The following is a 14,477-nucleotide window of genomic DNA, read 5'->3' as shown; positions in this document are numbered from 1 at the left end:
AGTGATGGCCCTTCGGTAGCAGGGGGCGGGGAGCGGCCGCCACTTGACAGGGCTTAGTCCCATGGCCACGCCCCCGCCCGAGAGCGCAGTCGGGATTGGGCAGACGAGGAAAGGGGCGGGGCTGAAGATAACGGCAGAAACCGCGTTGCCAGACACCTAACCGCCGGAGCTTCCGCGTGGGGCGGGGCGGGGCGGACCGGACCGGACTCTGGGCTAGAAGGAGGCGAGCGGAGTCGGCCGTCGTGAAGGGTGTTTGGACAGGGTCTCGGGTCCTCGCCCCTGGAGAGTTCTCTCGTTGGCTGGCCGTTCGGGTCCGTCAGGACAGAGGTCGGAGGCGGAGCAGCGCCCTGGAGGGCAGGTGGTTGGGGCCGGGTGCGGGACGGGAGGTGGGAGGGGCAGAGAGTCGGGCCGGCAGCGCTGTCACTTCAGCACCAGGAAGTAGGTGGTCCAACCGGCCAGCAGCAGCGCCCCGATGAGCACCGTATAGCTGAGGAGCACAAAGGCCAGCAGCTCTCGCAGTAGCTGCAGCACGTGGATGGTGGACGAGGTCGGCATCGCCCTACACCGGAGGCTCGAGGACCTGCGGGGTGGGGGCATCCAGGAGACCCTGAGCACGCCAAGAGGACGGTTCTCTGTCTAGACCAACCTCCGCTGGACACTAAGCAAGCGCAACCGAGTCTGGCACCGTTAGAGGCAGTGTGGACACGGGGCTAGACTAGGACCTCTAAAAAGTATAAACACACCTTCCTAAGGCTGCTAAGTCACGTCAGTCGTGTCTGACTCTGTGCGACCCCATAGACGGCAGCCCACCAAGCTCCCATTCCTGGGATTCTCCAGGCAAGAATATGGAGTGGGTTGCCATTTCCTTCTCCAGTGCATTAAAGTGAAAAGTGAAAGTGAAGTTGCTCAGTCGTGTCCGACTCTGCGACTCCATGGACTGCAGCCTACCAGGCTCCTCCGTCCATGGAATTTCCCAGGCACGAGTATTGGAGTGGGTTGCCACTGCCCTCTCCGAGGCTAAGGAAGCCCAAAGGGCTGATTTTCTCCGAAACAACCATGTGGACACTGTCTGCATTTACATTATATAGTTCTTTTAAACTGAACGTTCTCATTCTTTGGCTCCTGATCTGGATCTGAGCTCGGAGGAGGGAAGCCTGGAGAGAAGAGTTCCCATCTCCCGCTGCTGCACTGGTCTTCACTGCCAGCCCTCTCCTCCCATGCACCTCCTGCATTTTTAATGTTGTGAGTGTTGCTAATGGCTGATAGAGTAAAGCTTGCTTTTTGCCATCATTCAAGCTGCAGCCCCAGCTGTCAGAACTACTTGGGAGAGGAAAAGTGATCCCTTTGAGTAGGGGGAAAGCAGCGGGCCCTCACTGCAGCCCTTCTGCAATTTCTCTGGCTCCAAGGCGTATCAATTTGCAAGAGTTTGAGGACTGCTGCTTTGTGGCCAGGCATGCTTGCCCTCCTGGCCAGCCAGGATCGCAGGAGTGCTAAGAGGTGGGTATCAGTTTGACTCTGGGCTTATCTCTTTGCCTATTGTGCTCTTGGCATCTGTTCCAGCCCTCTATCTTCCACCTCGGATGGAATCAGATGGTAACAACCACAAACCAATTCTTTACCTCCACTGCTGCCCTGCCCAGCAACACCCCTCAGTGCCAGCCACCGACTTCCCCGTCTCCCCATTTCACTCACTCAGCAAAGTTTCTAAGGATCCTCCACTACAGCAGCTCTGCGGTCCCTCTCCGGTCTGCTGTCTGAAGGTAGGCTTGTGCGCGCTCCAGTGATGTCGGCAGAGCTGAGGGACTTTCAGGCAGCAGCTGCACTCACCAACTAGGTGTGGTCTAGAGACCAATCACAGTCTCCACGTGGTCCCTGAGCTCTCACGGAGCTGCGCACAGGCAAGTCCAGACCAGGCGGGGCACTGGCAGGCTTGCCCACCTTCTGCCTGTGTCACGGTCACAGCCCACACAGCTCTGAGGTTGCCTGCAAAAGCTCCTGCCTTAGAGGCACTGAGCAAGCGGTACACAAGGGGGATTTCATGGCCCTCCTGCCTGGCTTTTCTAAACACTGTGGGTGGGATACAGTCCAGATTCTTTTCTAACAAACTTCCACAAACAGCAGTCCCATCCTTGAGTCTCAGACAAGAAGAACCACTGTACATACAACATTCACTTATGACTGCCCAACTAAAGCAAAAACTTTAGCTTTTTTGTCTTAAAACATGCAACTGCAAGCATCTGTGTGCGAACTAGCTCAGAAAACCAAGAGCTCTCAAGTGCTCGATTCTAATTCAGAGTTGCAGTTTAGAGACTCATTATATAGACACCCTTGCAATGTACCCACTTCCAATTTCAACTCTGCCAAATGTAAGGTAAAAAGAACCAGTCAGGATTCCAGCCAATAAATAACAGACCCTTTCTCAGATGTAACAATGAAGGGAAAAGAAAGCACAAACTTTATGCTGCTCCCCCCATTCCTGTTTTTTGTAGTAGTTTGTAGTTAAGACTATGTTTTGACCTTTAAAAAAAACAGGCAGTGTGGACATCAACCCTTTTATCAACATCATCATCCAGAAGCCAAATGGCTCTCTAATTTGATCAGGATCTCTTATTATCAAATCATTGCCCTGCTGCAGCCGGGTTGAAAACAGGAGCAGAACATTATCAAGCTCCGTGCAGGAAGCCAGTGAGTAATTACTCCCCACAGAGACCTGGTCATCTGGAGGGCTGTGTCCTGCCGAGTCACAGGCAAGTATGGCTGAGATTTATATTCTAATCCCACACCAAAGTAACATGCAAAAGGCTACTAAAATAGACCTGATTCTGTTACCCTTTAACTCTCACATCCTTCATATGGATTTCCTAAGGCAGTTTTGTGTTCCAGCCTTTGTAGACTCTAGTCACCACCCAATTTGGGGTATTTTATACCAACGGAGTGGGCTTCCCAGGTGGCTCAGCAGTACAGAATCTGCTTGCCACTGTAGAGGACACGGGTTTGATCTCTGGGTCAGGAAGAACCCCTGGAGAAGGAAATGGCCACCCACTTCAGTATTTTTGCCTGGGAAAAGCCCATGGATAGAGGAGCTTAGTGGGTTACAGTCCATAGGGTCACAGAGTCAGACTTGACTTAGCAACTAAATAATGTTGCAATGGAGTAACTGAAGCTGAGACACATTATGTAGCTTGAAGTTCACATGCATCCATTTAGAAATAAGAGAGTCTGAGAAATTTTACAGTACTGTCTTTGATTGCTGGATGACAAAAAACATCCTCTATTTTCTACAGTATGTCACTGTTAAACCACAGGACTGAAATATATACAAGGTTCTCAAGTATAATTCATTCTGTTTATCTTTCATAGTCTATGCGGTATCTGTATTTCTCTGCCTTGCCATCTTTATCACAAGCCCTCTTACTGGCTGCTTTAGGCACTCAGTTTGTTTTGGTATTTTTTTTTTAAGAAGTACTTCTTTTTTTTGAGTTCAGCTCTGGTGAATATAAACAGTACAACTGAAAACAAGAGACAGACTGCATGTCAGATTAATTATAATCCACCTGTCATGAGGACAGAGCTACAGTGGCTGAACACATGGAAATCTCCCTTCCCAGTTAAATGTGCTGTTACCTGGATTTGGGGAGAATGGATACATGTATGGCTGAGTCCCTTTGCTGTCCACCTGAAACTATCACAACATTGTTAATCAGCTATACTCCAATATACAAGAAAAACTTTTTAAAGTGCGCTGTTTTAAACCTCCTTTAACCATTAGTCTCTTGCTCCACAGTTAAACTACAGTTCAAATACTTATTTCTCTTTTGGCTACAATTCAAAAGTGTACAGAAGGACACAAAATAGCGCCTATGTAGGTTTCTTTATGTACGGAGACTTCTTTTTGTAGGACTGCTGGTGTTGCAGAACCATCTACCCAACTAGACAGAAAGTCCAGACATGATGTAAACAATCCACCCTTCCCAAGAATAAATGTACCATTCACGTACCCGTTTTCTCAGTAAGGGCACACTTCTTTGGGACAAAGACTGCTTCAAGTATTAAGTGAACTTACACAAAGGCGTATAATATATAATTATCTCCCACTTTCTATTTGCATACAAATGAAGCAGTTGAGGTTTTGAAGTCTTATGCTGAATGCATTTTTAGGAGCTGACCTAACTATGCTCAGAGCAAGAGAGTAGAGAGTCATGAGTGAATGGAGACAGATGAGACACAACTGAGCGTCTGTTCACAGGACAAAACCCCAGCCAGAAGGACTTGACTGGGCTTGGATTGAATCCCAGGAGCCAAAACCACTGACGGACAAGGTGCGTTTTATTCTCTACAGCAGCTGAGACTGAGGGCCACTGGGGCTGGAAGGTATAAACTAATCTCCCTGGGCTAACAAGGGGTTGAGAAAGGATTCCTAAAACAGGAACTGCTTTCTTTAAGACCTTTCCAAATACTGAATGTTAAAGCCAAGTTAAATTCACAAGAAGCTAATCTTTTAAATATTCCCTCTTCTACCCCTCATTTTCACATTACAGAGATTTTTTTTTTAATGCAGAATTTCTCCTTCACTCATAACATGGCGTGTGCTAACAATTTCACTAGAGACAAAAACCTGTACAGGTACTAATTAATAACAGAAATGACACCTCGGGGGACTTCTCTGGTGATCTGCTGGCTAAGACTCTGCGCTCTCAATGCAGCGGGCCTGGGTTTGATCCTTGGTCAGGGAACTAGATCCCACATGCTGCAGTGAAGAAGATCCCAAGTGCTGCAGCTGAGACCCAGTGGAGCCAAATCTTTTTTTTTTTTAAAGAGAAAAGAAATGACATCCGGGGAGGGACACTGACTTTGGACCCCAGCAAAGAGTGGGGGGGGTCAACGAATTTTGCTGGAGACTTGGGCAAGGGCTGTAAAACCATTAATTTAGTCCCCTTCTTGGCCTTAACTCTTTCAGATGCTGGGACAGAGCAGGAGAGAGATTTCCAACTTCACCAGCACCTTCCCTCCTCCGTTCCACAGCCTAGCAGTCTCCCCCGGGAAAGGTAGCAGCTGGATGCCTGGATCACCAACAAGCTGTACCGGAGGGGGATGACATCACCAGACCAGGGAGCTGGGTGTTTCCTAGCAAAACAAACACCGGAGGCTGTGTAAGGAGTGGCTGCAGACTGTTGGGGCAGCAGGTGTGGCACTTACCTGGGAGGGGGAGCTGCCACATGCTGAAGCAAAGCTGTCCTTGCTCGCGGGGGGAACCAGCTGGATGGTGGGGCTCACGATGAGCAGGGAAGAAAACTGAAGGCATCTACCACTGAAGTTTCTTAAGAGTTAATAACACGTGCACTAAGAACGCATCTTCAAATACATTCTCAGAAAGCTGTCTTCCTCAATGTAAAAAGCCCTTGACAAGTCGGGGACCCACACCAATTCAGCTGATCACTGAGAGCATAAACTCTGTTCTGGGGCAAGAAGCTCTTCCAAACCTTTTGCTTTTTTAGAAGCAGAGGAATCAAACACAGAAGGAGCCAAAACTTGCCCTGACAACTGGGTAACATAGAGACTGGTGACACTGGATGTAAGGTGCCATGTTCGACAGGAAAAAACAATCTCAAACTCAGGGATTTGAGATACCAGCCCCAGACCCCCTTGGCCACTGCCCTAGGCATGATGCACCTCCAAGAAATTCAGCACTGTTTATTAGGGGTTGGACTTCCACTTTTATTTTCATTTTTACCTGGTTGGTCCCTGTGTTCTTAAGAACTGGCCCCATTTATGGCTGAATAGATTATCCATCCCCACCATCCTTCATATATTTCTAGAGGTCTCTAATGGCGATCCTGGGCTCAGAACATTAAAAACTGGGATTTCTTTTACACAGGCTGAGTCTCTTCCATTCTTCTTTAAAAAATTTAAGAACCCAAAAGAGAAACTGAAAGGAAAAAACAGCCTAATTTAAGAAGCTGACCCCAAAGTAAATTCTGCATTCCTGTTGTTATTTCTCCTTGGAACTGCACTGCTGTTCCCATAACTTCTTCAAAGGAGCGGTTTATTCTGTAGTTCATTGGTAAGTCTACTTGGAACACCCTAGAAAGGTTTTTCCATTAGTGACTCTATCCAGCTGGCCCCGTTGATTAGTTTAGTGGTGGCGATGACATATTCTGTACCTCCATCTTCCAGCTGGGAGAGAAATCGCAGGGCAGCAATTTCAGCAAAGGTTACACCCCCGAGGAAAAAGATCAGAGTGACTCGGTTTTCTCCTGGTTGACCTAAAATTTGAACATTTCAGAATGAAGAATCATTATTTTTAAAAATTACATATTTATTTTTGGCTGTGCTGCATGTGGGATCCTAGTTTCCTGACCAGGGATCAAACCCTCGCCCCCAGCATTGGAATGCACAGAGTCTTAACCCCTGGACTGCCAGGGAAGAACTACTTATTATTGATGCTTCTTTTTCCACCTCTTAAAAAACTGCATCATTCCTAAGAAAAGTCGTATGTCTTGGTCCAGACAGTTCACTTGAAACTCAGGAACCATGATTTTGATTTCAATGTATTTTCTAACTTAGGAGACCCTCAACTCAGAGATTGAAATCTGCTACTCCTAAGGGAGTAATGAGTTCCAGTGCTTACAATATAATTCACAACTAACAACAGCAGTAATATTGGACTGTGACTCCTAAGTCCTTTACAAACGTATTTTACAAAGCAATTGTGTTAATACGTGAAAACCACAGAAACAGTGCATGAGTATCTGTAGATACGGCCCCGGACTTACGTTTCTTTTGCAGTCCTGTGGGCAACGGCTGCCGTTCCTCAAAGTGGGGCCCTGGAAGGATGCGCAGAACTTCCTCAATACTCCGCCAGCCAGGCCGGGAAAGCAGCTGGGCCAGTCGCACACTGAGTGGGGCGTAACCACTGTATACGTACGATATGTCCGTGGGATTCTGTTAAATAATTGAAGAGAAAAAAAGCTTGTACAGCAAGAGACAGAGAAGTGGAGCCACCTAACTGCGGCTTTTGGGGTAATGCAAAATTATTTGATTTGGCTTTGAAGGTAGAAACACAAAGCCCCAAAATAGCCGGCTCCAATGCTGAAATATCTGGCAGCAATATTGAAATATCTTTCTCTAATATCAAAATATTCTTCTCCAGTCTACTCATGCTTGGCTCTGTTCTTAGCAGCCAAGGGGTCACTTTCTTCTTTGTTGTAATTTATTTTTAATTGGAGGATGATTACAATATTGTGTTTCTGCCATACATCAACACGAATCAGCCATGTGTGCGTGTGTGCAGTCGAGTCTGACTCTGCAACCCCATGGACTGGAGCCCACCAGGCTCCTCTGTCCATGGAATTTTCCAGGTAAAAACATTGGAGTGCATTGCCATTTCCTCCTCCCAGGGATCAAACCCAAGTCTGCTGCACCTGCAGGTGGGTTCTTTACCACTAGCACCACCTGGATAGGTATACATACATCCCCTCCCTCTTGAGCCTCCCTCCTACCCCATCCCACCCCTCTAGTTTGTCACAGAGCATTGGATTTGAGCTCCATGTGTCACACAGCAAATTCCCATTGCCTATGTATTTAACATATGGTAATGTACCTGTTTCCATACTGTTCCCTCCAAAGGTTCATTTTCGACTCAACCCTTCAAAAGCCACTCAAAGCATCTCTAGGTACTGAAGATGGAAAGCTGTTACTTGGTTTGGCAAGAAACTTCTTGGCAGGTAAAGTGAAACTCTCTAGCCGAGAAACAGAACCCTTGGACCCATCAATTCTACTTTCAGGCATTTATCCCACAGAGAGGATAAGACCAGAGGAGAAAAGACCAAAGCATAAACATGTTAATGCAACACTGTATGAAGTAGTGAAAGACTGCAAATGACTTGAATTTCTAATAAATCATGAAACAAGATATAACTGAAAAACCACTATGGAGCAATTAAAAAGAAGTTAAAAGAATGAAGGAGGGGGGACTTCTCTGGTGGTCCAGAGGTTAAGAATCCACCTCCCAATGCAGCGGATGCAGGTTCAATTTCCTAGCTGGGGAACTAAGATCTCACACGATGCAGGGCAACTAAACCCATGCGTCATGGGAAAAGATCCCACATGCAGCAACTGAGACCTAATGCAGTCAAATACATGTAGAAAAGAATGAAGGAGGGGACTTCCCTGGTGATCCATGGATTAAGACTCTGTACTGCCACTGCAGGAAGCACAGGTTCCATCCCTTCTCGGGGAAGTAAGATCTTGAGTGCTAAGAGGGTAAGAGGTGGATGGGCGAGGTAGGTACAGGCTGGTCAGGGCAGTGAAGAGCCAAACTAATACATAACTTACATGGTACAACACAGGAATCACGGCTGTCATTCCAGTCCCAAAGAAAGGTAATGCCAAAGAATGCTCAAACTACCACACAATTGCACTCATCTCACACGCTAGTAAAATAATGCTCAAAATTCTCCAAGCCAGGCTTCAGCAATACATGAACCGTGAACTTGCAGATGTTCAAGCTGGTTTTAGAAAAGGCAGAGAAACCAGAGATCAAATTGCCAACATCTGCTGGATCATGGAAAAAGCAAGAGAGTTCCAGAAAAACATCTATTTCTGCTTTATTGACTATGCCAAAGCCTCTGACTGTGTGGATCACAATAAACTGGAAAATTCTGAAAGAGATGGGAATACCAGACCACCTGACCTGCCTCTTGAGAAACCTGTATACAGGTCAGGAAGCAACAGTTAGAACTGGACATGGAACAACAGACTGGTTCCAAATAGGAAAAGGAGTACGTCAAGGCTGTGTATTGTCACCCTGCTTATTTAACTTATATGCAGAGTACATCATGAGAAACGCTGGGCTGGAGGAAGCACAACCTGGAATCAAGACTGCTGGGAGAAATATCAATAACTTCAGATATGCATATGACTCCACCCTTATGGCAGAAAGTGAAGAAGAACTAAAGAGCTTCTTGATGAAAGTGAAAGAGGAGAGTGAAAAAGTTGGCTTAAAGCTCAACATTCAGAAAACGAAGATCATGGCATCTGGTCCCATCACTTCATGGGAAATAGATGGGGAAACAGTGGAAACAGTGTCAGACTTTATTTTTTGGGGCTCCAAAATCACTGCAGATGGTGACTGCAGCTATGAAATTAAAAGACGTTTAGTCCTTGGAAGGAAAGTTATGACCAACCTAGATAGCATTTTCAAAAGCAGAGACATTACTTTGCCAACAAAGGTCCATCTAGTCAAGGCTATGGTTTTTCCAGTAGTCGTGTATGGATGTGAGAGTTGGACTGTGAAGAAAGCTGAGCCCTGAAGAATTGATGCTTTTGAACTGTGGTGTTGGAGAAGACTCTTGAGAGTCCCTTGGACTGCAAGGAGATCCAACCAGTCCATCCTAAAGGAGATCAGTCCTGGGTGTTCATTGGAGGGACTGATGTTGAAGCTGAAACTCCAATACTTTGGCCACCTGATGCGGAGAGCTGACTCATTTGAAAAGACCCTGATGCTGGGAAAGATTGAGGGCAGGAGGAGAGGGGGACGACCGAGGATGAGATGGTTGGATGGCATCACCGACACAATGGACATGGGTTTGGGTGGACTCTGGAAGTTGGTGATGGACAGGGAGGCCTGGAGTGCTGTGGTTCATGGGGTCGCAAAGAGTTGGACACGACTGAGTGACTAAACTGAATGAACTGATATTCCCACTGGGGAGAAACAATCCAATTTTAGTACTGAGAGAAGAGATTGTTTAATTGTTAGCTTTTGTGCCAAGAGGCAGCCTAATAAAGCCCCTTATGAAAAACCAAAAAACGAATATAAGAAAAATGAAATTTAGAAAGATGGGAATAAATAAAAAATATAAAGCAAAGTGTACCCTACTTTGAAGACCCAAGGTATAGAATATGCATCATTTATGTAAAAATGTTTGTCTAGGATTGCCTGGTGGTCCAGTGGCTAAGACTCTGTACTCCCAATGCAGAGGGCCCGGGTTCAATCTCTGTTCAGGGAACTAGATCCCATATGCCACAATTAAGACCCAGAGCGGCCAAATCAATAAATAAATATTAAAAAAAATGTTTGTCTATATATAGAATCTTTCTGGGAAGATGCGTAACAAACTGGTTATAGTGATCAATTCTGAGTGGAGACGGGCTGGCTGTGGGAGGAACCCTGCTTCTCAGCATCTGCTTTCCTTTTGTGGTGGATCCTTGCCTGACCCTCCCCACCTTCCACCTGGTGCTCTGTGCCCAGGAGGCAGCCCCGTGGGCTCCACACCAGCTGGAAAATGGAGAGGACAGGACTGTGCGGTCACGTTTTGTTGCCCCGAATCCCTCTGTGGAATGCTGCCCGAGGCTGGTTGAGTCCCTTGGCTTGTCACCCCACAGCTCTGCTCTCCTGGAACCCCTGCCCTCAGGGAGGGGGTGAGTGCTTCTCTACTGCACTGCCTGTCCCTGGTCCACCCCATCTTTATAAAACTCCATCAAACTATTCAGTACAAGAGCACTGCTTTCTGCTAGGATCCACACATTAAAAAAAGAAAAAATTAGAAAACTGTCTTTAGAAAGCAAAGCAGATGAATAGATCAAGTAGCGTACGTCGTGGCAATATACCAGCAACGGGAATGCAAATGAGCTGAAGTATGCATGGGGCGTCTGACTCTGTGACGCCGTGGACTGGAGCCCACCAGGCTCCTTTGGCCATGGCATTTTTCAGGCAAGAATACTGGAGTGAGTTGCCATTTCCTCCTCCAGGGGATCCTCCCAACCCAGGGATCGAACCCAAGTCTCCTATTATCTTCTGCATTGGCAGGCGGTCTCTTTACCACTGAGCCACCTGGGAAGCTCTCAGTGAGTCGAAGAGGAGCATCTTACTTGCTCATTTACATCATCCATCCAAAGGCGTAACGTTTTCCGGATAGTTGGGTAATTGTTTCTGCCCCCCGTCTGCAGCTTCAGCAGACCAGCCTTCTCGAGGTTGTGCAAGGTCAGGATGTGCTCATAGCCGTAGGTCTGCAAGAGAAATCAAATCAGGAACACGGTTTCTGTGACTTTCAAAAAGGAGCACTTCCAACAAATCCACTGGTGAGCACTCTGGGGCATGTTACCAAAATCCAGGCGATGACTGTCCATGGGCACAGGCAGGGAAGGACGGAAGCCTGTCCTAAAGCTGCTTGCCCATGACAACAAATCCAGCTCACTGGATCACTCAAAGGATTTAAATTTTTCACTTTAAAGTTCCAAGAATTTATGGGCCCAACTTAAGTGAGCAGCAAATAAATTATAGTATTCTGGACTTCCCTGGCAGTGCAGGGGTTAAGATCCCATGTTTCCACTGCTGGAGGTGGGGGTCTAATCCCTGGTCAGGCAACTGAGATCCCCCATAGCACGGCCCCCCAAAAAATTATAGTATATTTTCATATGGAATATAATTAGCTGTTAAAAGCAGAATGAGGCAGACCTACACATCCTGATTAAGTACAAGTTTCTGGATTTATTCAGACCTTGGATGGGATGGGAGGGTGTGAGTGGTTCTCTACTGCACTGCCTGTCCCTGGTCCACCCCATCTTTATAAAACTCCATCAAACTATTCAGTACAAGAGGACTGCTTTCTGCTAGGATCCACACATTAAAAAAAGAAAAAATTAGAAAACTGTCAAAAAAATAGAACATAGTAAGGACAAAAAAATAGAATATAGTAAGTCCTCTAGATATGAAAAAGTTCTGTTCTGAGAGCACTTTTTTAAGTCCAGCAAAGTTAGCCTGAGTACCCAACTAACACAACTGGAAGGCAAGCTGCAGTTTCTCTTAAGCCTCACATTGATGGAACGCACATTCACATCTTTGAAAGTTTGTAACTTTTGAAGGTTTGTGTGTAGGGGACTTACTGTACTTCACATAATAGGATTTTATTTCTATTAAAAGAGATCTAATGAGTAATAAAAGGTGATGCTTATATGATACTTTCCATGTTTTAAGTGCTTTAAATATGTTAACTCAATCATTCTTACTATAACCTCACGAGGTAGACACTATTATCTCCATTTTACAGAGAACTTTAAATAACTTGCCCAAGGTCACACAGCTAATGAGTAACAGAGCTGGGACTCAGATCCAGTTGGTCTCGCCCCATGGTCTGTGTATGTAAACATTCTTTGTACACACACGCAAAGAAGGGGATCTGGAAGCACACAAACCAAACTGCTCACGTAAGTCCTCTCCAGGGAGGGGAATGGGGGGGAGGGGGAGGCGAGGGGGGGGGTCACAGTTTGTACCGTGTGTGTGTGTGTGTGTGTGTGTGTGTGTGTGTGTTAGATGCTCAGTTGTGTCTGACTCTTTGCAACTCCATGGACTGTAGCCTGCCAGGCTCCTCTGTCCATGAAATTCTCCAGGCAATAATAATACTGGAATGGGTTGCCATTCCCTTCTCCAGGGGATTTTCCAGACCCAGGGATTGAACTTGGGTCTCCTGCATTGCAGGCAGATTCTTTACTTTCTCAGCTACCTGGGAAGCCCTTGCACCATATACTTCTGCTTCATTTGAATGTTATGTGATGAGAATGCACATGTAATTTTTTAAAGGTGAAGCAAACAAAAAACCCAAACTAAGTGAGTATTTAGTTTTGACAAAAACATACTTAACTGTAAATAGTAACAGCAAATACATACAGCCTGAAACATTTTTAAACAGAGAGGAGAATTTTAAAAACAATGGTGGGCTTTTCCTTACTATAAAGTAACAGGCCTGATTTAAGTAAGTCGGCTAAGGAATCGTCATCAGAAAGTTCCCTTCCTCTGTGGAACTGTCTGGTTAAAGAGCAGGGGCACTAGTCCCCGGCTGTCTGGGGTTAGTCCTGGCTCCAGTACATACTATTCTCTGGGCAAGAACACAACAACCGCAGATATGCAGATGATACCACTCTTACAGCAGAAAGTGAAGAGGAACTGAAGACTCTCTTGATGAGCGTGAAGGAAGAGAGTGGAAGAACTGGCTTAAAACTAAGTATTAAAAAAACTAAGTTCATGGCATCTGGTCCCGTTACTTCATAGCAAATAGGAGAAAGTGGAAGCAGTGACAGACTTTACTTTCTTGGGCTCCAGAATCTCTGTGGACAGTGACTACAGCTGTGAAATCAAAAGATGCTTGTTTCTTGGAAGAAAAGCTATGACAAACCTAGACAGCGTGTTCAGAGACATCACTTTGCCAACAAAGGTTCACATAGTCAAAGCTATGGTTTTTCCAGTAACATGTACGGATGTGAGAGCTGGATCATAAAGGCAGAGCACCAAAGAATTGATGCATTAGAACTGTGGTGCTGGGAAGACTCTTGAGAGTCCCTTGGCCTGCAAGTAGATCAAGCCACTCAATTTTAAATGAAATCAACCTGAATATTCATTGGAAGGACTGATGCTGAAGCTTAAGGTTCAATAGGAAGCTCTGGTCACCTGATGCAAAGAGTCAACTCATTGGAAAAGATCCTCATGCTGGGAAAGATTGAAGGCAAAAGGAGAAGGGGATGACAGAGGATGAGATAGTTAGATGGCATCACCAACTCAACGGACGTGAATTTAAGCAAACTCTAGGAGACAGTGGAGGACAGAGGAGCCGGGAGTGCTGCAGTCCATGGCATCTCAAAGAGACACAACTTAGGGAATGAAAAATAACTGGCACACACTAGCTGGTGACCTTGGGCAAGTTACAGCACTACTCTGTTGCCTTAGTTTTCTCATCCATAAAATGGGGATAAGACTTTCTCGCTCATCACCTTTGTAAGGATTAAACAAATGAATACACATAACACTCTTCTAACTAAGCCTGGCATGTAGTAAAAGCTCAATAAACATTAACTAATGTTATTGTTATGCAAACACAGCAGACAAATACCAAGGACAATCCCTCCAGGTATTAAAACGTTTAAAAGATAATGGAAACACTACACCCAAACAGCAGCTTTGGGAAGTCTTTTTTTAGAAAGACGCTTTCACCTCTGGCAAATTAGTCATTTAAAAATATACTGACCTGTAGAATTTCTCTTTTGTAATAATCCAGAACTTTCTGTTTGAGTCCACTATTGCACACAGACTGGAGGCAAACTAGCCTTAACACCTTGATCAAGGGATGTTTTTGGGCAATACAATCCTCAATGTAGCTGTTGACCTGGAAACAAAGTGTAAACGGGTACCAGAATCTGGTCTGGGGACTGACAGAACTGGATATTTACTATTATTTTTCAAAGTCAAATAAAGGAGGTGAGTGGGAGAAGGGCTCATTCTTTTTGCACTCTCCCTCAGCTCCCTCCAAAGTAGCTCCTTCGGCCCCTGCTGCACACACCCCCACCACCACGCAGACACACCAGCCAACAGGGAACACAGGCTGGCGAGGGCAGGCTCGAGGGACCCGGCAGCCTGTCTGGACTCATCTGTCTCCATGGATGGACAACCTCCAGAGGCTGCTGCATGTCCTGGGTGTGTGATCCTGGCT

General features: G+C 46.0%; 1 protein-coding gene across 1 annotated transcript in view; it reads right to left on the bottom strand.

The window, feature by feature from the left end:
• Nucleotides 1-5,706: 5,706 nt before the first annotated feature.
• The window catches only part of VPS33A (VPS33A core subunit of CORVET and HOPS complexes), a 30,330-nt gene continuing 21,559 nt past the window's right edge, over nt 5,707-14,477 (bottom strand). The window contains exons 10-13 of the mRNA XM_052654650.1: nt 14,016-14,153; nt 10,870-11,007; nt 6,774-6,942; nt 5,707-6,263 (exon numbers count right to left, since the gene is read on the bottom strand). Coding sequence (XP_052510610.1) covers nt 6,082-6,263; nt 6,774-6,942; nt 10,870-11,007; nt 14,016-14,153 — 627 coding nt within the window. The 3' untranslated portion in view covers nt 5,707-6,081. The remainder of the gene's footprint in view (nt 6,264-6,773; nt 6,943-10,869; nt 11,008-14,015; nt 14,154-14,477) is intronic.

This window comes from Budorcas taxicolor, chromosome 17, assembly GCF_023091745.1.
Source record: "Budorcas taxicolor isolate Tak-1 chromosome 17, Takin1.1, whole genome shotgun sequence".
NCBI lineage: Eukaryota > Metazoa > Chordata > Mammalia > Artiodactyla > Bovidae > Budorcas > Budorcas taxicolor.
Note: the sequence above shows the minus strand (reverse complement) of the source record. Positions and strands in the feature narration are given on the sequence as shown.